Below are 21,847 nucleotides of genomic sequence, written 5' to 3'. Positions count from 1 at the left end.
TGAGTTTTAAATTTCACAATTTCTCCTGTGATTTTATTTCTAGCACTGACACCCCACCCCAGTCTAAACTGGGTCAGTAAGCAGAACTGAACTACCATTCTGCTGTGATGACTACCTGCTACTCCATGGCACAAGAATCAAATAACCTTTAGATGAAGGTGCAAAACATCTGCTTCTGTGTATCGTGGCTTAAATAGAAATAGGCGTTAGCTTGATGTAATCAAGTCATTACACTGGTTCCCAGAGGTTATTTTCAAACGAAGTCCGAGACCTGTTTCATAATATAATAACAACAGCTTCCTAACACACCTTCTAAAACTGCGCTGTTGCTTACGCTACACTTGCTAAACGTTCTTGCTGTCCGTATTGCTCAGCTCAGGAAACAGCTGAAAGCTTCATCAAGTTAAATTCAGGGGGGGTAAAACTAAACAAAATATTCCCTTATCAACAACAAAATTTATTTCAAACGTGTCTTACTGCTGATTTGCAACTACCTGCATTTCAAATACAGGAATACTTTGCAACAGTATTCCCCAAGATCCTGAACAGTCTGAAAGGATTTAATATTTTTCTTTCACAGAGAGAACCAACAATTTAATAATCACTGAATACTAAAAAAACAACTGCAAAACCCTGGAAACTGCAAATATACAAAATCTTTGAAATCCATAAACAAGGTACATTAATACAGAGAAAATCTGATTTCATAAAATATTTATAAACATTTCTATCACATTAAAAAAGAGAGGACGAACAGTGAGGACAGAGAGATGAGATCTCTTGGCTTTACAGTGAGCGTAGTCACGGACAGCAGGGCCATTTTGCGAACCCGGGTTCGACAGTGACATCAGCACGCTTGTTTTGAGTCTAATGCCTGCTGACGGAATGACCTGCTGCACATAACAACAAATCCACGACTACAATCTAAAAAAAGAAACGTTTTTGGTGACTCCATGTCCACATGCTTCCTGCTAGTGCCAGGCTCTGCCTCTCCACTGCAGCTGCTAAGTGCCATTCCTCAGATTCAAAGCAAGATCCAGGGACACCTGCGACGTTCCGGATCTCTAGGCTCTTGCTGTTCCCTCTCGCTGCCCAGCTGGCCCAGCGGAAAAGCAGGAGGAAGCCAGGCTTGTCCCTGTGCCACTCGGCTTCCGCAAACAATACTTCCAGTTCGAGTGAAGGTCCTGACCTGCCACCTGCGTGATGGCCTGCACACACCTGAGCGGCTCTTGGCCGTCTCCCGCCTTCCCATGAGCCCCCTCTCGCAGCCCAAGGGCTTGGGGCGAGATGAGGGCGCCGACCGTTCCTGCCGTTGGTCACCTCTAACTGCGCTCCAGCACCCCCCCCACAGCAGAACGGGGTGCGTCTCAGCCCAAGATGGGAGTCACTGGTTGGAACACCTACAGGCTTGTCCCCCTGTGAGCTTCTCCTCCGTCCTGTGACACACCTGTAAAGGGCGAATGTCCTCCCTCCACTGGGGTAGGACCAGCATTCTCCACACAGGAACCCATCGCCATCGCCAGCCCCACCCTCTCTGTGGAACTGACTGACCCAGGTCAACAGGTGGACACAGGGCCTTTCTCCCCAACAGAGGGACGGAGGCAGAGCTCTCGCACGACGCGAGGGCCTGGAAATGCGTCTTTGACAACAAACAACAAGGGTGTCTTTCTCAAGCCCCGAGAGCGAGCGGAGAGAGAACGATCAGATCTCGGTTCACGGTAAAGGCGAAGTGCAGAAGGAGGGCGCGTGGGGGCAGTGGTCGTGCGGAGAGACGCGGGCTGCAGTGCTTAACGAACGCATGCTCCTCCGCTGCGGGGGGCTGCAGGGTGGGACTCGGACACAGTCCCTGGCAGACAAGCTACTGGTGAGAAAATCAGTCCCCCTGAGTGTCGTTTATACCCGTTTTCTCATTTTCCTACTCATACGCTACAAAGTGACGTTTAAAAAAATCCAGCTAAAAAAAAAACACAGTACGTTGAGAGAGCCTGTTGCTGGACCTCCAACAGAGCTGCACGTGTGTCTGTCCGACCTGTGGCTGGACGCTGCAGCCGAGAGAGAAAGAGAGGTGCGCACACTGTTCATCCCCTGCGGTCAGGAGGCCGGGCTTCCTCTCGCGCAGGCTCACGGGCGGGCCTGCCCCTCTGCCCCCTTCCCCGTGCTCTGTCTTCGAGCAGGCCGCCCCCCGCGCTAGAGAGGAAGGGGGCAGTCTCGTGGGCCGGCCCACAGGGCGAGGAGACGCAGGAAGAGGAAGAGGCCAAGGAGTGAGGGGGGCTGGCAGGAGCCAGGAGCCAGGCGCCAGGCGCCAGGGTGGGGCGCTGGTGTGTGCTGCTCCATTCTGCTGGTGACCGGCCTCGGGGGCGCGCCTAGATTAAAGCCGTCGTGTCCGGGGGGCTGCTGCTGGGCTCCAGGCTGGCGAAGAAACGCACGTCCCTGTCGCGGTCTGCCTGCAGGGACATCACCGTCTCCTCCAGGGCGTCTGCGTAAGGGCTGCGGGGGTCCTTGAAGAACTCTGCCCGGGAGACAGGGAGAGAGCCAAGCACAGCGTCAAGACGGAGCCCTGCGCCTGTGTTCTCATCAAGCCCGCAGCGCGGCGCACAGCCTCTCAGCACAGCACTGCGCCGCTTGTGTGAAAATCCCAGAAGCACCGCGTGTCTGAAGTGCCCTCTGACCTTTCTGCAGCACCGTCTGCCGCAGTGCCTTGGCCACCAGCACCCGCACGTTGGCCACGGGGTCCGACGACAGGCCCAGCAGGCTGGGGAGCAGGTGCTGGGCAAACTGGTCCATTGGGAGGTAGTCGTCCTCGGCGGCCACCTGCGGGGCAGAGAACCAGGCAGAGCGGGTGGGTGAGGGGCCTGCGTCCCGCGGCGCGGGGGCCGGGGGGGCGACGGCGCGGAGAGAGGGGCCGGCCGCTCACCTGGCAGATGAAAGCGAAGGCCTGGCGCCCCACCCACTTGGGGCTGCGGCAGAACCGGACGACGAGCTCGTCGATGAAGTTCTGGCCCAGGTCGTGGCCCCCACTGGCGTACAGCTTCCGCAGGATCTCCGCCACCTGGCCGACACACAGCACCGCGTTCAACACGCCGCCCGCTCGGACTCCGCACTGCCCCTCCTCCCCAGACCCCGGTCCGCCCACCGAGCTCCACCCTCGCTTATCTGGACAGGCTGAAGCCTCTCCTTGTCCTTCAGAGAGCAGGATTTAACAAGAGCTGTTCAACCTGAGGACCTGAGGCCCTGAGGGCCAGTAGTCGGGTCTGTTTAGGGTGCCAAACTCAGTTAAAAGGCAGACTCAGCACTTCTCGTTTATTCTAACTGTGAGCATGAAAAAAAAACAATCGAAATCCACACGTATGTGACCGTAAATCTGGTTTGCCATAATTATTGAATTCAACACAGCAACGTGCCACCTGAAGCAGAGTCCCCAAGGGAGTTAAAGTTTCCACAGCCTTGTCCTCTGCCTTACCAGCCTATAGGAGATCCATCGCACTTCGGCCACCTTGTCCGAGCAGAGGGTCAGGGCTATCTGCCGGAGGTAGTCGTACACATCACCAGCGCTGTACAGCTCCACGATCAGGATCAGCTGCCTGGCAGGAGACAGTCATCAGCACACACTGTACTGACACTGTGTGTTAAAATGATGATGCTATAGAAATCTGAGCTCCCACAATTCCTCCCTCCCTTCCCTCTCCCATTGTCCCCTAGGACATCAGCTGTGAAAGTCACCTCCTGGGTACTGATGAACGTTCACAGCTGATGTCACAACTGTGAAATCACAGTTCTAGATGAACTGAAGATCAGTCATTTTAAAGAGCACAACTTGCTCTGTTTTCAGTTGTCTGTACTAACAATGGAGTCATTTGAACAACATTTGTGCTGGACAGGGGCATGATACTCTGATGGAGGCATGCAGCAGTTCTCATCGGGGCAGAGGCTGAACACTTGGCATGTTCCTATCTGCTCAGACAGGGAGACTCACCGGGGGCGCCACACGCCTTACTGACTGGGTTAAGGCTCACTCGGGGATCTCGCGTCCGATTCTACAAAAACGGGTGGAGTTTGGATCTGATTTGAGACGGGGAGTGTGCTCCCCCAGGGTGCTCTTATCTAACTGGACAGTGGGGCGGATCCAGTGTGACTGGACATGAGAACACTCACTCGGCCAGCTCGTATCTGAAGCGCCAGTTGCGGCTGTTGTCCGTCACCATGAACTCCTGAAGCTGGTACAAGTACTCCCTGCGCTTGTCTGCGTGTAGCAGCTGGAACACACAGCAGAAAGCACAGACCTCTCAATACAAAGCAGCCAGACCAAGCCAGTCAACGCACATTAAGTTGATACGGGTCATTTGACAGAAATGTAGAAAATGCGGGCCAGTTTGAATATATTTGGAAAAGCACAATTTGGCACGGGCCGTTCATTCTGAGGTAATTAGCGCAGCCTTGTGAGCAGAGACCGGCCAAGCTCTCACCTTGAGGAAGTCGTACAGGTGTTTGAGCACGCCGATGCGCACCTCGTCCAGGTCCTTCAGGAAGCCGTTGAAGATCGGAACCAGGTCGGCTGCGGTCAGCTGGTCCCCCAGGATCACTGCCAGCTCGTGGATGGAGAACGCCAGGGTCCTCCGTACTTTCCACTGGGGGGAGGGAGACGGAGAGAAGCCGAGAAGGGAGAAAGGGGTACAATTGAGCACCTCAGGTCAAGCGCCTCGGAGGCCAGCTGGAACCCTGAGCAGACAGAGACCCGCCTGGCCCAGACGAAGGTGTGCTGACCTGCACGTCCGTGGCCAGGGTCTCGTAGGTGTCCCTGAGGCAGTGCCAGTTCTGCCGGCCCAGTGTGAGCGCCACACCGGGCAGGCTGAAGGCACAGTGCTTGGCGATCTCTGTGTCCACGGTCTGCGCCCGGGCCGGGTCCGTCATGGACAGGTACTGGTCCAGCAGCTGCTGAGGGATCACGTCCTGGCAGGGGTTGGGGCAGAGGGGGAAGAAAAGACCTGTGGCATCAAGCGGGCACTGTGCCATCCCACAGCAGCGCCGTGCTGGGCGACCCCGAGACCCTGCTGCTCCACTGAGACTCGTCCACACACACACCCTCTTCGAGCTGAGGCAACAATCCAGCTGATCGGGAAATATAGTGCCATTGCCTTTAAGCAAAATTCCACGACAGCCAAATCACAGTGCTGCAGTGTTCCTGGTTTAATAAGGAAGGAGCTGCAGTTCTGATGTCATAGACCTAAAGGGCTCTGGATGTACCCTTCCTGTTGACTGCTGGGCGAAGCCTGCCAGACTGTGCAGACAGAGGTGTGTGGACTGACCTGGACTTTGGATTTCTCCTCCTCACAGAGCAGGCTGAGACTGGGGTCTCTCTGCATCTCCTCCATGGTCTCTATCAGCTGCGGTGCCCTCTCCTGGCAGAGAGAGGAGAGACAGAACAGAGCCTCAGGACGGAGAAGACACTGCTCTGAGCTACCCCAGCGGAGTGGGGCGGGCCATTACAGAGCTGAAATCCACACTCGGATGGAAAATGTGTTTTTTCCTTTGATTGAATAATAAATTATTATTAAATATTAAAATACTACAGCTGAATTGTTTCGTTCTTTTTGGTACAACTATCTTTGGCTCACCCGTGTAACAGGACGTACTTGTTTCAGGCAAACCGGTGAATGACTGGTTATCTGCTATGAAAAAAGCACCTGTCTAGAAATGGATACATGTTGCAGGACGGCCTAACTCTGCTGCATCTTCCTTCTAGAACACAAGGGTCATGTCAATGAACACAAGACACGCCTCTGCGGCTCTGCAGAATGAGCTCACCGTGTCACCACAGCTGACCGGGGAGGCCTGTGGGCTCGGGGCAGGTTCGCTCTGGCTCTGAGCGGGGCTGTGGGCCGGTGCTGGGGCTGGGGCTGGGGCCGGTGCTGGGGCCGGGTCCGGGTCGATGGCAGGGGCAGCTGGGGGTGGCGACGGGTCAGGTGCTGGCTGCGCGCCCCCTTTGCTGGAGTCCTGACCAGCCTGACCGCCCTCCGCTGCCTCCTCCTCTGACTGACTCTCCAGCTGGGCTGCCTTCAGGGCGGCCGACAGCACCTCCACCTGGGCTAAAGTGGAGAGGTGAGCACAGGTGAGCAGGGTGGCTCAAGGCAGCCCGTGCACAGACACTCATGCACAGACCCTCAAGCACACTCGTGCACAGGCACTTGTGCACAGACCCTCGAGCACACTCGTGCACAGGCACACGCATGCAGCTGAACATAGCACAAACTTCTACCACTCTTCCTGTCCGCTGCCTGTCTCCCCTCACCTTGCACGTTGGGGTCGTCCAGGTGTGGCTGCAGGCTGTCCAGCACCTTCTGGATCTGGGTGCTGGTGGCGTGCCCCTGGGGTCCCCAACCAACACCCCCCTGGGGTGTCCCCTCAGTCTGCAGCAGCTCCAGGTCCTGGCTGATGTCTGGGAGGGGTGGCCTCCAGTAGTTAAAGGAATTGAACGTGTCCTCAAACTCCCCATCTGGCCCCAGAGCAGCGGGGCAGTTGTGTGGTGAGCTGTTGCACTGGGCCACTGCAGAGGAGGCAGAAGCGGCCGGCGTGTCTGTGCTGCCTGCAGGGGTGAGCGCTGGAGCTGGGGTGGAGGCCGAGTCCCCAGCTGCCCGGCAGCCTCCTGCCTCACAGCAGCTCCTGTTTCCGTCTTTGCCAACTGTACCCTCCAGGGGGCGCTCACACCTGAAGACACAGGAGGTACTGTAACTGAGCAATCCCGAGAGGACACTGTTAAGCTAAGCGGCTATGTGTCATAACAACAGAGTGGCCAGTAGAGGGTGTTACTGCACCAGTCAGAAAACAATTTTTGGGACTTTTCTAATGTCCCAGGTGCAGGTTAATCGTTTCTGTATTTAACTAGAGCCTGAAAAGAGCTGGGATTTTTGCTCCAGCTCTTTATATCCACCGGCCTCTGTACCTGTCGACAGGTGTGCCACCAGGGGGCGTGGCAGGTGGGGGGCACCTGGCGACGCCCTGCGGCGATCCGTGCTGGCGGAGCTCCAGCCCCCCACCGGACAGGCTGGCGAAGGTGGAGATGAAGCGGCCGAGAGACTGGAACGCCGCCTGTCGCACCTGCGAGAGAGAGGAGGGAGACAGCAGTGTGACAGGCAGCTCCTCCTGAAAGATGGCCTCAGTTACGCCAGCACTGCTCAGCTCCCGTCACAACAGTGTGAGCACACAGAGCGCAGCGCTCCCATCACAATACAGTGTGTGAGCACACAGCCACACAGCACAGCGCTCCCATCACAACAGTGTGTGAGCACACAGCACAGCGCTCCCATCACAATACAGTGCAATATATTTATAATGTGCAATACAACTTTTTGTGTACTGTACGTTTGGGTCTGCTTTTGTATATTTTGTGAGCAACTCTGTATAATCCATTTCTTACTTTTACTGCGCTTCTCTCTGACTGTACTGACTGTATTGTATTTTTGTATTATTGTATCATTTCGTTACACTGTGCTAAGCTGCTGTCGCACTGCAGCTTCCCTCACGGGATCAATAAAGTATCTAACAGTGTGTGAGCACACAGCACACCGCTCCCATCACAAAATTGTGTGAGCACACAGCCACACAGCACAGCGCTCCCATCACAACAGTGTGAGAGCACACAGCGCAGCGCTCCCATCACAACAGTGTGTGAGCACACAGCGCAGCGCTCCCATCACAACAGTGTGTGAGCACACAGCGCAGCGCTCCCATCACAACAGTGTGAGAGCACACAGAAACACAGCTCCCATCACAACAGTGTGAGAGCACACAGAAACACCGCTCCCATCACAACAGTGTGTGAGCACACAGCACAGCGCTCCCATCACAACAGTGTGTGAGCACACAGCGCAGCGCTCCCATCACAACAGTGTGTGAGCACACAGCGCAGCGCTCCCATCACAACAGTGTGTGAGCACACAGCGCAGCGCTCCCATCACAACAGTGTGTGAGCACACAGCGCAGCGCTCCCATCACAACAGTGTGTGAGCACACAGCGCAGCGCTCCCATCACAACAGTGTGTGAGCACACAGCACAGCGCTCCCATCACAACAGTGTGTGAGCACACAGCGCAGCGCTCCCATCACAACAGTGTGTGAGCACACAGCGCAGCGCTCCCATCACAACAGTGTGTGAGCACACAGCGCAGCGCTCCCATCACAACAGTGTGTGAGCACACAGCGCAGCGCTCCCATCACAACGGTGTGTGAGCACACAGCGCAGCGCTCCCGTCAAGACGCGGCCCATCATACAGAGTGCTGCGCCCCCCCACCCCCCGCTGCTCTCGGCGTCTCACCCAGCGGGACTGGTCGCTGATGAGGCTGATGAAGAGCGGGGACAGCTGTGTCCGCCGCACCTCGGGCGACGTGGAGCTGGACACCGCCATGAAGCACTCGGCGCAGGCCTTGCGGATCCCCCACAGGCTGTCCGAGCACAGGTCGAAGAACCGCGGCATCTGGAAACACGCCAGCCACGCACATGAGCGCCTGCACACACAGAGGCCGTCGCCCCATACCCACACTTGCGCTGCAATATCCACACAGAATATTTAATAACACAAAGCTCTGAGGTATCACCAAGTTTACCTTATTGAGGTTACACCGAATGAACATGAATGAACACGTCATGTTCCTTGTAGTGTCATTTTTGTACTGAGACAGATGATGTGAAATGTATTTAGTAGTACAAAGCTTTGAATGAACAGCAATACTGCCAAGTTTTCCTAAGATGACTCCACCCGTTTTGAGTCGAGCCAGCTCAACATGCAGGAACACCTTCGCGCAGGGATAGGCGAGAGGAAATTCAGTTTCATCAAACGGAGAATGAAAATCATTTTTAAAAATACCGGCCAACATGCACTTAGCCACTGGGAAGGAAGCACCAACAACAGACAACGTTTTCACCCTGAGCCGAGTGACCAGCGAGTGACGTCACGGGAGGGTGTCCCACTGCCCCGTGCGTAACGACGCTCCTCCAATCCACACTTGCGCCGCGTCACAGAAGTGCGGACTTGGAGGGGGGCTTAGGGCGCAGTGCGAGGACTGGGATACGGCCAAAGACACTGCCAGGGCATTCTACTCACGACGGCCTCGGCCCGCTCGCGACACGAAACTCCAGCTCCCCTTCCCCCGTACTCACCAGCAGCTTCTCCGTGGCCTCCTGCCCCACAATGGAGCAGAGCTCCCCAAAATTAGCAGCGCACACCTGTGAGTCAGCAGAGAACAGCAGTTAAACCCAGCAGGGACCCTAGCCCTGCCCTCTCAGGTCTGATCAGACCAGGTGCGCGGTCACCCAGCCAAGCACACCCCCTAGTTTACTTGGGGCGCATGGGGAAAGAAAGGACGATCTATACATATAACAACAACAACATTTATGCAATATCTATTTGCCCCTAAATCCCTTTGGTATGGTACATAGTAATGGAAACAAGGTACAGCAAGGTACTGCAACCCCATACATAAAAAACTCCTTCAAATTCTTTGTTTCGTGCTATTCCCTCAACTGTCAGACAAAGAGCCTAAAGGAGACGAAGCCATCGACCAGCCATGTGTCGGACGAGCCTGTCCGGGGGACCGGTCCTGCTCTCGATCGCGCCCCCGCGGGCTCCTACCTTGCGGACCTGGAAGAGCCGCGCGTCGCCGCAGAGCTCGCAGAAGCGGGGCAGCAGGAGGCGCTCCACGGTGTCCGCGCCGAGCACGGCGACGAGCTTGCACATGATCTGCACGGCAACAGCGCAGCGTTAGTGGGGCCGGGAGAGGGAGCCCAGGCGCCAGACAGCGGAGCGGTACCGCCGCCCGCCGGGCCCCCGACCGCAGCCTCTCCCCGAGCCCCCTGGACGGGATGCACAGTTAACCTAGCCGGCACACCTCTGGGAGGCGATAACGTGCAAACTCCACACAGACAGAGCCCCAGACAGTGCTCTGGGAGGTGCGAGGCAGCAGCACTAAAATGCCAAGCCAACATGCCATCCCATAATTTTAATTACCCATTAACCAGTAAAAGAGGAAAGAATAAAAAAACATCATATTATCTATGCAACATCTACTTGCCTCTAAACCCCTTTGGTGTGGTGCATGTGAGTCCACTTTTACAAATTAATGGAAATAAGGAACAGAAAAGACATTTGCTGTGACCCATCATATAAAAAAACACCTTCAGATGCCTGTTTAATGCTATTGCCTTAAGTGCCAGAAAATTAGCCTAGACAGATGTGAAGTTAAAATATGGAAAACCTTCCCTATGGGCGTTTTTCTGAGTACAGCTCACTAGACAAGGGGTTTCCTGTCCCGTGTGTCCTCACCGCCACGGCCTCGATCTTGTAGTCGTCGTCGCTGCCGGGCGCGGTGAGGTCCAGCAGAACGGGGCACACCCTGCTCTCCACATCGCTCTTGCCGAGGAGCCCCTGCTCCAGCAGGACCAGCAGCGCCGCCTGGCTCGTCTTGCGCACCTGTGGAGGGCGGGAGGTCTCACTGCTGCTCAGGCAGGCTGACGGGCCCGGCGGGGTCTGTCGCTGGTGCGCCCCAGGTGTGCCTACCTGGTTGTTGGGGTCGGTGAGGTACCGCACCACGATGGGCACCAGGTACCTGGAGAAGGCCGCGGGGAAGTTGGGCCGGCTCTCGTGCAGGAACATGGCGATGTTGGGCACCTGCTCCATGAGCTCAGCGCGCACCGTGGGTTCTGAGGGCACAGCACAGACACGGGCACCTCACTCCCTGCCCAACGAGCCACAGCAGTCCTGCCTACTGCAACCAGCCCAATATCTGCCGTGCCAGTTTCTCAGAGCGCAACAGAAAGAGGCTCAGTGGTAAGGAGCTTTTCAAAATATTTCTGTGACCTGTTAACAGATGATGAGGCTAAAAAAACAACAATTTAATACTTTGCTCAGAAGCCAATTGCAATTACCGGCTTCAGGGATTTTTCCTGACCTGCTGTTATTGCTGATTGATGGTTATTATCACACAAACACAGATACAGCAGCTCTGGAATACAAATCTTCTAATTGTTTTAGGTAGTAATTTCAGGTAGTATTTGTACTCTTCAGTTCAGAAACACCTAGACAGCTCTGTTTTTATTTTTTGTTCATAACTAAGAATATCAGAATGCAAGACATTAAACATATTAATGTAATTTTGTGCCCAGAAAATGAAAAATCCCAAGTTTCTGATTGTTGTAAACAGCAGGCCCAGCCTCTACCTCCATCCTCAGACATCCTGGCCACTGTTTCCATGACGGTGATGAAGTCGTTCTCATTGTCGCTGAACTCCCGGAGGACGTCCAGCAAGCCACGGGCCACGATCTGCCTGCAAAGCGCAGAGCACCATGCCATCGATTATACAGCACCCTTCATGGCAGCTGAGGCCGCCAGAGCCGAGTCCCCAGCCCCATGGCACAATCAGCAGCCAGCACTCTCCTCGGTTCGCCAGCACAGTCCTCCCATCCAGAAAAAAATACCAGTGACCCACCAGCAGCTTAATAATGCCACTGAAAGAATCAGAGAGCCTCTTGTTTTTAAACAATACTTCTTGTTTTCCAAAAGAAACAATATGACTGGGTCTTTGCAGCCCTAAGTCTGCTGAGGTTGTGACTGCGCAGTGTAATTTTTTTGTACTTCTCAGCTATTCCACTTAAAACCCAGCGTCCTCCAAAATGCTGCACTTATCAGACAAGGTTTTAGGGGGGAGTTCGGTGTTTTAAATGCAAATCAGACAAACACAGTTGCACACCACTGAACAGCTGTAGCTCTGTGGCAGGACAGAGCAGCTGGATAAATAGCGGTGCGTTTTTCCTTAGCAGAATCTGAGACCACATGCCCCCTGTAAAGGGTTCTGACTGAGATCATAGCAAATGGAAATGCGCCCAGGGACAGGCCCCGTCCTCCCTCCTCACCTGTTGAAGACGTTCTCGCTGAAGGCGTACTTCTCCAGGCGGCCCAGCGGCGTGAGGTTGTCCTGCCCTGCATCCAGGAACGCCGTTATCCGGATCCCGTCGCACTCCGAGCCGTAGTCGTCAAACCCAACTGGGAACAACACACACACGGAGCACAGAGCATAAACTTGCTGTCCACCGAGCGGCTCCACCGCACTGGGAGCTGTCCTTGCAGTCCTTGCACTGGCTGTTTCAGGCAGCTCCGTCACACAGCAATGCCCCGTGGGACTGGGGCGAGAACGGCTTTCACTTCCCCAGGGGGCGCTGTTCAGCTCAGGATCCAGAACCTCTGAAAGCCTTCATACTGTAAAGCAGAACATCTGCCTGCCTTAGCCATCTCTGGCAGCTGTCAAAGGATGAATGATACCAAAGCTGTCAAAGGACAGACCAGAGACAGATTTGTTTTCTTGTTACTTCCAGCTTCCTGTGCCACAGCAACAGGACAGAAGTGTGCACAGTGTTCGTTACTGCTGTTTGATTAACACGCATCAAATACAAGATCCCACACACAGACGCATGGTGGGGAGCACTCACTATACTGCCTTCCAGGGCCCCTTGTCGGAGGGTTTCTGTGTGCTGCAGAGAAAGGACTCCTTCTGAGTGCTTACTACACCTGTCCCCCTGCCAGGGGTGACCACCAGGAGGAGGGGCACCCACACTGTGTGTGGAGATTAGCAAGGTGACCAGCCTGGCTCTTAGGCTGCAGCAGAGGAGTTATTTTTATTTCACTCCTTAGTTTTTAAATTAAATACTGACTATTTTCCATCGTGAAAATGCCCTTTTGCATATTGCCTTTTTTTAAATTAGTATAGAACGTGTCTTAAATGTTCTCCTGCTCCATAGTCCTAGAGTGATAGCCACTCATGCCTCCCCTGGCTGATTCACCGGCCTCATGAAAGTCAGTGCCCGGGCCTGACTGGACTCACACCCACACTCGGGCTGCGAACAGGGTGCAAAGCGTGCCGCCTGGGTCTAGACGTTCTCTTGTAACGAGCTGCTCACTGGGAGCTACAGAAAAACACTGCCCAGCAAGAACCGAGGAGAGAAATGAAATGGCTCCTACAAACCAGCACTCCCCGAAACCCTCAGATGAAGCAGAATTATACACTGGCGTTGCTTGGGACTAGTCTGGAGATTCCCCTGGCCTCCTATACATTACTCCATCACCTCTGCCTCGGCTGCCCCAGGGGGAAAGCATGCACAAGGCTGAAGAAACAGGGCTGAAGAGAGAAAGCCCTTACGTCCAGCAGGTAACAACTCCAGGAGGATCGATGCTTTTCAACACTAAAGTAAACACAATTCTACTGCCTCACCAACTGGCCTATCATTAGGACCCTAGCCCTCATCCTCCTCAGTCCCTTCGAGAAAGGTTTTTTTAAAAAACGCACTAACCCAGGCTGCAGAAAGCACCTGCATGTTGCCTTGTTTTGATATGCAATATTAGCAGAGTGACTACTTCCGTCTGTCTGGAGTTGAAAGACCATTGAACAACAGCACAAGACTTCCTGTTTGCTCTGAAACACTGTTCAAACATTGTTCTACAGTAAATTAAGTGCATAATACAAATTCCAAAGGCCTTACTTCTCCTGGTCTGTTTCTATCACCATTTCACTCTCGGCTCTCATTCACAATCAGCTGCTGTAAGCGCTGGTCTGAACCTGGAACAGTTCCTATTAATCCCACCCTGTGGGTTACACTTTTTTATAGTCATATTTTCTTCTTTCCTGCTAATGTAACTTGACAGAAAAAAGCTTAAAAAGGCTTTGGTTGATTTTCAGTATCACTAAATTGATTAAGCAAAGAGTTCCTGGGGGTTAAGCTACTTTAGAAAAAATATTTTTTATGTAGTCTAAAATCTCTCTACATGTTTTTTTACCACAAATGTTTACCACTGCACACAATGTCCGCTATAAAAGTCCTGCCAGGAATAAAACCTACTGGAATTCAGTAAATACTTCCTTCCAATCGTGGCTCAGCTGTTATTGTCCACACAAACACATTTATTTGCACTGAAAATCATTGCTTGGTTTGAACAACATTAGAAAGCCTGCAAACCTGTTCCATCAGGCAGGTCATTTTGATCAAACTGAACACAGGAGCACTACAGACAGGAGACAGGGATTTGTTTTAACACAGTGAAATGGAAATATTCAAGAGTGAATACGAAGAAGTCAAATAGAAAAACTTACAGTCATCCAAGTCATCGTGACCGTCTTCAAAATATAAAGACAGACCTAAAAAACAGCAAACAAACACATCGGTGATGGCAGAACAGTGCACATATTGCAGAGGGCAGCTGCGTCAGCGTGAGCAGCCTACAAAAGAACAGGTAAGGGTTGGATTAGTGTGTCGTCTGAAGAAGGCTCCACAGCCGAAACGTAGCGTTTTTTTTCTACCTTTTTACCTTTCAGCACGGAATTAACCGTGACCTGTTCTGGTCTATCTCTGGCTGTCCTGACCACATTTTTCAGGTGCATTATTGAGAGTGTGCTGACATGTGGAATTACAGTGCAGTGGCAGTGCTCGCTGTCTGACAGGAAGGCGTTACAGGAGGTGGTCAGGTCAGCCCAGTCCATCACTGCAGTACAGCTCCCCTCTCTTGTGGACATTTTTACAACTCCCTGTCTCGGGAAGGCTGGAAGTATCACTAAGGACACCAGTCATCCTGGTTCCTCACTTTTCTCCCTGGTAAGAGTTATAGGAGCATAAAGGCACAAACTTCCACGTTCAGAGACAGTTTCTTCCCACAAGCTGTCAGATGACTGAACTCTACCCCACCACTGGCTTTTCTCTCACACTGCTTGTCTGACTTTTTTTAAGTTGTATGCAATTTAACTTGTTGTTGTTGCTGCTGCTGCTGCTCTGCGTTTACGTTTTTTGGTGATTCCTTTAATTGGTGCATACATGCAAATAAGCGTTTCATTGCACTTGTGTATATGACAAATACAGTGAACTGAACTTTGCACCCTGTCATGAACAGGGGTGAGCCAATCCGCTTCAACAGCTGCGCAGATCTACCCAGCTTATGCTCCGTGTGGGCAGTGTCAGTGACCGCACGGGGGGGGGGGGGGGCATCTTTCTTTCACATGCCAATTACATTTAGGATGGACAGCTGCTTCTCCTGAACCCCTCCCCCCCACCCGAATTAAAAAAAAGTCCTCCTTCAAAGAGAAAGGATTGTTACAATTCAGAATTTCAAGACGCCAAGGTCAGGTTTCGTGCAATGCATTCAGTACACAAAAGGGGAATGCAACTTCCGGCTGCTCTTCGTACCTGGACCCAATCATCACCGGGCAGGAATGTCAGAGATGCAGGTTTACTGACGCACGGGAGCGGGATACAGGACACGTTGCAATGTTCAACGGTACACAGAACTGTTAAACCACTCCCATCCTATACGAGGTTTTGAATGCATGTTCCATTCAAACTTTGCATTCAAACATTCAAAAAAAAAACTATCCTACACGGACAAGAGCGAGGACTGGGTGCCGATTGATCGATATGATGGGAGTTGCTGTGAAAATCAAGCGCTGTCAGGAAAACGGGTCTCATGTTCAATCGGAGGTCAGATTTATTCAGATTTCGGATGGGGCGGGTATCGGCGGCAGATGGGAAACGACAAAGCCGACGAAATCAAGGGCAGCGAAAGGCTCCCTATTCAAAAGGCACCTCGTCTGAAGCCCAACCAGACGCGAACCGCCAACGAAACCGAGCCCATTTAAAAATTAACACGTCTAAAAAACACCGATTCCAAGTTAGAACAAGGAATGCACCCATGTCAGATCTGGTACCATGCCCCTGTCGTGTCAATAATACAGCCAGCGGAGTTAATACTATCGGATTTAAAAATCCAGCTCTTGAAAACACCGACCGTCAATACAGCATTTCCACCTTACTGTTTCACCTCGGAAGAATAGGGAAATAACAGGACGAGTCACTTATAAACACGCTCATAATTTATGAGCATCGGGGACAGGCAAGCGTAAAAACAAAGCAGTTTATCGGTTGCAAAAGAAAGTTCAGAATAGACAATATTCCCTTACCAGCCATCTTGAATTGAATTCTGCAAGGCACGGTGTCACCGACACTTCCTGAAACTACTTCCTCGACTGCTCCTTCCGTCACTTTAAAAAAAAACAAACAAAAACCTGCAATTTGTAGTTGCTATTTTACTTTATTAAATATGCGGTTTTCGGAATTCGAAAACGATCACACTGGACGAAAATAATAATGCGCATCGTTGTCTTTTTTTAAATAAAATTCCTCCCCGGTCATGTGACCGGGAGAGGGCTGTCCAAGATGGCGGCTGTCGCTACAGTCTCAACCAACTCAAAGAAATCATTCGAGATCGAAACAACCGTAAAAGATGCTTTCTAGCTTGGCAACGTAAAGACCTACATTGATTTTTGTTTGTTTTATTTTTAATTTTTTCACCACCCCCCCTCCCCTAAACGTTTTCAGCTGTGTCCTATTGGGTGGAGTCGGGATTGCAGGTTTCATACCGTTGGAATGTTGATAAAGTTTTTATTCTTTCCGAGATCGATATGGCGCTGAGAGAGTTGAAAGTTTGCCTTCTTGGGGTAAGCAATGGATTTTCGGCATCTATTTGTACATCAGTTTGTTTAGATGTAATTGACGGGCGAATCTGACACTTACCCTGCATTACCTAGGTAGCCGATAACTATCGATACCCTGAACAGACGAGTGTGCCGTTCTGGCCATCAGATTTGATGTTGTCTGAAACCCTCCTATTAACCGTCTATGATCTAAAAGCTGATAAACATGTTAAGGACTGTTAAGGGAGCGCTGATAAACATTCCGGTTTGCTAGCTTTCGTGGGCATCAAATTAGGTGGTATCCGCAGCTTTTCCACAGTCCATGAGAAACAACGTCTTGATATATTGACACACCTAAAGAAGGCTCCACAGCCGAAACGTTGTGTCGCTTTTCTTTTCCTTCCAGCTGGGAATAAACCTTTATCTGTATCTCTGCAGCCTGCGCACGCTGACGCAGCTCCCTACCTGGACGTCTTGAAATGTTTACGTTCACAACTAGTTCACAACTCATTTTTCAGTTTTTAAAGCACGGCGTTGTCATGGGGGCAGGATTCTGGCTGCTTTACGTGGTCAGAGTTCATTATTTCAGACTGGAGCACTATGGGGGTGAAGGCAATTTCTGGGTCGAGGGCTGGAAGCTCAACTGATTCATTCCATTCAGTGGTGTAAGTCTAAACACTGGGGCAAAATGGCACAGACATGCTTGTCATACAGTTGTACTTCAACATCTGTGTGTCATTTTGTAGTTGCCATTAGAGTTACGTGTGAGGCTGTATTGTCTCTATTTTTAACTGGACCTTCCAAAGTGTCAGCATTCGTGTGCAAAAATAATTCTAGGGATGCCAGTCAGTAATTAGCTGGTGTGCTGTGGAATGCTGAATTTTCCTTTCTTGTTCTCGAGTGTTTTGGCATTTTTAACTTTGCAGTTTTGACTTTGGAGCTGTGAATGTTTGTGAAGGGTTTCAGAAGCAGTAGGGGATGAAAGGTTATATTTTTCCCTGACTGCTACAGAGTTGCTCGTAGTTTAGCTGCCTCTCTTGGCTGAGTTGTATTTTTAGCTGGAGCCTCAGGGTGTAGAGAGGAAACTACCCCCCCCCCCCCCCCCCCGCCTCTTCTCAGTGCATGTCAGTACAGGAAGTGGTAGAGACGGTGTCTGCTGTCTGGCCACCCTCTCAGTGTGGATGGAAAACCTGTAAGACTGCGTTTTTGGACCTCTGCTGAGATATATTTGGTTCAGTTGGAATCCCCCCACACATACACCTCATTAGGGCTTAATTAGTTGCTAACTGAAGAGCACCAGCAGTACTTGCAGGCGATTCCCTTCCATACAGACCAGGGTCGTCCATTCCTGTTGTAGTGCAGGGCTGGGGAAAGGAAATCCGTTGTCTCCTTTCTCCTGCCTTCAGCACGAAGTAAACCTTTACCTATTCCTTTGCTGCCTTTCGCAAGCTGATGCAGCTCCCCACTCTCATTTCTTCTAACGGCTGATGAATTATTTGATCAAAAACACCTTGCTGTGTCAAAGATCTGCGCTGGACGTCCAGTCAGCATGAAGGATGCCCAGCTTCCAGGGTGGCTCTGTCCCATAATTACTTAATTGAACTAATTGTAGCAAAGGTGGTCCAGTTAGACTGCCCATGAGCTTCTTAAGGTTACGATTTCAAGGAGACTTCAGCCCATCCAGCTTATTTCGTTTTCAATGGCTAATGGATCCTAGGATCTTGCTTGTCCTTGACATTCTGCCTCAGCTCTTTGTGCTGACAAATGAATGGGTTTTAAACACTTCCACCTCACTTCCACTTGCGCCCTCTAGTTCAAGTTGCCCTGTTCGTCCTGGGGAAGTTCACCGGGCTGACTGTGTCAGTGCCTTTAGGACATCCCCGCATCCCTCCTGGTCCAGTGCAGTGTGGCTCGTGTCCTCAGGTGGAGAACTGCCCTCCTCCCCTCGCGCTGAGTGAGGTGGGCCGTGGGTGGTGACAGATCGGTGAATCCCCATGTGGTTCCTGCACTGGGGCCTGTGAGTGGGGAGCACAAACAGCTTATTAAACACCAGTCTCCTCATTTGAGCCGCGCTCTTTGATTTTTGTATGTGATTAACAAGTCATTCATGTGCGTATTCTTGCGCTGGAGAGTGGACAGAGGAAATGGCTGTCGGGCGTCTCCAGGTGTGGTCACCCAAAAGCCAAAACGTTGCGTTTCTTCGTTCTACCTTTCAGCGGGGAATTTACCTTCACCTTTTCCTTTACTCTGCTGACAGTTTGTTTGTTTCTGTTCCCTCTACAGGACACAGGGGTAGGAAAATCCAGCATTGTTTGGAGGTTTGTGGAGGACAGCTTTGACCCCAACATTAACCCGACTATTGGGTAAGTTCTTGACATCTGCTGTGGGACAAATCAACATGGCGCTTTCCAGTTGTTGTTTTTTTAAATGCCTTTCTTGTACTTTAATCCCTTGCAATGCTGTTGTGCTGCTTCTTACTTTGAGAAGGTGTCAAAAATGTCCTTGGCATTGCCACTGGAAGCGCAGGAATGCAGCTGTGCAGGCTGAGCTGCAGGTGTGACTGGGGAGGGGACGGGCCTGCGGTAAAGGCGCTGTGTGTGCTTTGCAGGGCGTCCTTTATGACGAAGACCGTCCAGTACCAGAACGAGCTTCACAAATTCCTGATCTGGGACACCGCGGGCCAGGAGAGGGTACGTACTGCATGGGTCCAGGTTTCAGCAGCGCTCTCGGAGCCTGGCTGCAGAGGGCACGGTGTTGTGCAACAGCTTTTCATCTTATCTGAGCTCATCTCTGCGCACGCCAGCTTCCTTTCACACTCCGGCTCTCTGTCGGCTGCTAGTCACAGTCTCAGTCTCACCCTGCAGGAGCTTTGTGCGCTCGATCAGGAAGCAGGTCAAATACACCAAATATGCATTTTGTTTTTGGTTCATGGCATTGAAGCAAAATAATAATAATAATAATAATAATAAACTTTATTTAGTATGTCGCCTTTAAAGGTGGCTTCTCAAAGCGCTTTACAGAATGAGAACAGCAACAATAAAAAACAACAACATATACACAGTGAGAGGAGACAGCAGATGGTGGTACTGATTACAGTAGGAGCAGAGGGGTAAAGAACAGAACCAGTTGAGTAAAGACCCTTCTAAAGAAAAAGGTTTTGAGTCTGGGTTTGAAGGATTTTAAGCAGGGTAACAGGGTGATATCCTGACCAGTTCCACTTGGCTGTTGGAGAGGCTAGGGAGGGATAAGGCTTAATTTCTTCCCATATGTCCTGGAAAGTAGAAATATAATTTACACTCGAGAGCTATTTTTTTGCACTTTTGTGACAAATAGATTGTTGTGGATGTAACTTCATTTTAGGCCACCCGGCTGTTTCTGCACACAGCTAGATTTTATTTACCAAATTTATTGAAACAATTTTGTTAACGGATTCATGTTGTGTTTAACGTATTAGGTATCGTGTCTTTTTACCGGTCTGCAAGGTACGTTTCTCTCTAAAGCGAGCCAGAGGCAGATTGGAAGGGCTGGGTTTTATTGCTGTGTTTGAAAGTGGTGTGTTAGCGCCATCTACCCGTGGCACTGCGCTGTAGCACTGAGAGCTGGGCTCGCAGCTGGAGGCTGAATCTGGGCAAAGATGCAACAGGTGTCACTGGAATAGGCTGAGAGACGAGAGATGTTTTTGTGAATTCACGGCGAAGCACAAACTGGACCGCACAAGCACAAAGCATGGGAGTCCTTTTAAAAGGAAGGACAGGAGGCACCTCCGTACACAAAGGCTTGCAACAAGCTCCGCAGCCACGCTGGTGAAGCCGGCGGCCTGTCTGTCCGGAAGTGGCAGGATGAGACCCTGGGATCAAACAGCCAGGGTGGGCTGCCAGCCTCTTCTCATTGCTGACCGTGGTCTTATGGAGGGACATGTTTAAAAAGCACTGAGAGAATTTATTTTTATAAAGAGGGTTGAATCAAAGTTCTGCCTTCTGTTCTACTCATTCTTCTCACCAGTAGTTCTTAAGTATTTATCAACCGCAACATGGTATCAGGTATTTGTGAGCATATACAGGAAATAGCCAGGATTGAGGACTTTGTCTAAGAAGGAGGTCCTGGCCTTTTCAAAGCAGTCCGCCATTGTGGCAGCCTGTATACAGGTATACTGCCCACACTGCTCAGGAATGAGGAAGAAAAGAACCTGAATAGAGAAAACTAGATTACAAACAGTAAATCTTATTATGTTACAAAAGTGTAGATAATAAATGACTTGGGAAAAACTCCAGCAGCTTCTGTAATCCCTGGTCTTGTCATCGTCCAGCGCCTGGTCAGTCACTGAGAGGGGCAGTGAGCTGTGGATCAAAGGGAAGTAAAAATAAACTTCTTCAGGAAAGCGCCGGCCGCAGCTGTATGAATCAACAGTTTGTGCTGACTCATCCCTTCTTTGCTGAGCCCGAGTGAAAGGTTTTTCAGCGCCCCCAAGATTTATAACGGTTGGCACTTAAGTACTGCCTTTAAAGTGGCTGTCGGAAATGGTTACTCTGTTCTTGTACTCGCAGCTGGTACCTTTGTGTCTTTGCCATTCATTTATGTTTTGAAAAATAAAGATGATCGTTCATAGTCAGCCGTCAGAAGACGAGGGTCTCAAAGCGCTGACGTGGTGTTTCGGTGAGCTTGCAGGGTGAGCGAGGACTGAGCCCCGTTCCTGCCCGCCACTGACAGCAGTGTTACCACCCTGTAGCCTGACCTCGTCGGACCTCAGTAGCTGAGCAGGGCTGGGCCCGGTCAGGGAGACCTCCAAAGGAAAACCAGGTTGCCGCTGTAAGTGGTGGTCGACCAGCAGGTGGCGATCTTCCCCCAGAACCAGAATTTCCAAACCAGTGCCCCAGAATAGTCTTTTGGAAGAGAGGTTAAACCGTGATCCTAACTACTCGGGTGTTGGAAGATTTCCCTCGCACTCTTGGTAAGAGTAAAGGTGTTATTTCCAGCATTCTGGCTGAATTTCAGTCCGGTTTTGGATAAACTGGCTTGCTAAAATTTACCTCTTGGTTCAGCTGGTGAAGCAGTTTCTCTTTCCTTGGCCTCATCTGCTGTTTAATGGGGCTTCTGGCTCAGGAGAGTGGATGAAATGTGGCCCCTCTTATGTGTGCAGCACCTGATGATCCTTTAGGGTGAACAAAACATATAAAAGTACAAGAGTGAGAACTACAAACAGAACTGCTTCTGCTGTTGCTACTGTTGTTCAGCCAATTGAAAGCTTTTGTCATAGGTATTCGCTCAGACACGGGCATACAGATCTCCCAGTTGCCCAATGGTCAGCCAACATCAACAACTGCCAGACAAGCACCTTGTCTGTCTCTGGTGGTTT

General features: G+C 51.3%; 2 protein-coding genes across 6 annotated transcripts in view; one reads left to right on the top strand and one right to left on the bottom strand.

Moving 5' to 3' along the window:
* Positions 1-436: 436 nt before the first annotated feature.
* Positions 437-16,121, bottom strand: ppp4r1l (protein phosphatase 4, regulatory subunit 1-like). The gene is made up of 20 exons (XM_088607771.1): positions 15,982-16,121; positions 14,128-14,172; positions 11,900-12,029; positions 11,207-11,313; positions 10,548-10,690; positions 10,314-10,460; positions 9,624-9,731; positions 9,152-9,217; positions 8,310-8,468; positions 6,938-7,092; positions 6,287-6,702; positions 5,803-6,083; positions 5,304-5,396; positions 4,762-4,947; positions 4,464-4,625; positions 4,153-4,253; positions 3,461-3,581; positions 2,915-3,049; positions 2,670-2,811; positions 437-2,509 (listed from the first exon to the last, which is right to left on the bottom strand). The coding sequence occupies exons 1-20, from the start codon at positions 15,986-15,988 to the stop codon at positions 2,364-2,366; spliced, it is 2,850 nt and encodes a 949-aa protein (XP_088463897.1). The 5' UTR covers positions 15,989-16,121; the 3' UTR covers positions 437-2,363.
* Positions 15,357-21,847, top strand: part of rab22a (RAB22A, member RAS oncogene family) — a 20,141-nt gene continuing 13,650 nt past the window's right edge. For 2 of the 5 annotated variants that reach the window (XM_088607779.1, XM_088607778.1), the window contains exons 1-3: positions 15,357-15,502; positions 18,778-18,857; positions 19,103-19,184. In XM_088607779.1, the coding sequence (XP_088463905.1) occupies positions 15,440-15,502; positions 18,778-18,857; positions 19,103-19,184 (225 nt within the window). In that variant the 5' untranslated portion in view covers positions 15,357-15,439. Of the gene's footprint in view, positions 15,503-16,209; positions 16,519-18,777; positions 18,858-19,102; positions 19,185-21,847 lie in introns of those variants that run through there. The other 3 variants (XR_015926709.1, XM_088607776.1, XM_088607780.1) reach the window with 2 other exon arrangements.

Source organism: Lepisosteus platostomus, chromosome 15 (assembly GCF_059453375.1).
Source record: "Lepisosteus platostomus isolate fLepPlt1 chromosome 15, fLepPlt1.hap1, whole genome shotgun sequence".
Lineage (NCBI taxonomy): Eukaryota > Metazoa > Chordata > Actinopteri > Semionotiformes > Lepisosteidae > Lepisosteus > Lepisosteus platostomus.
This window is presented reverse-complemented; position numbering and strand designations above follow the sequence as displayed.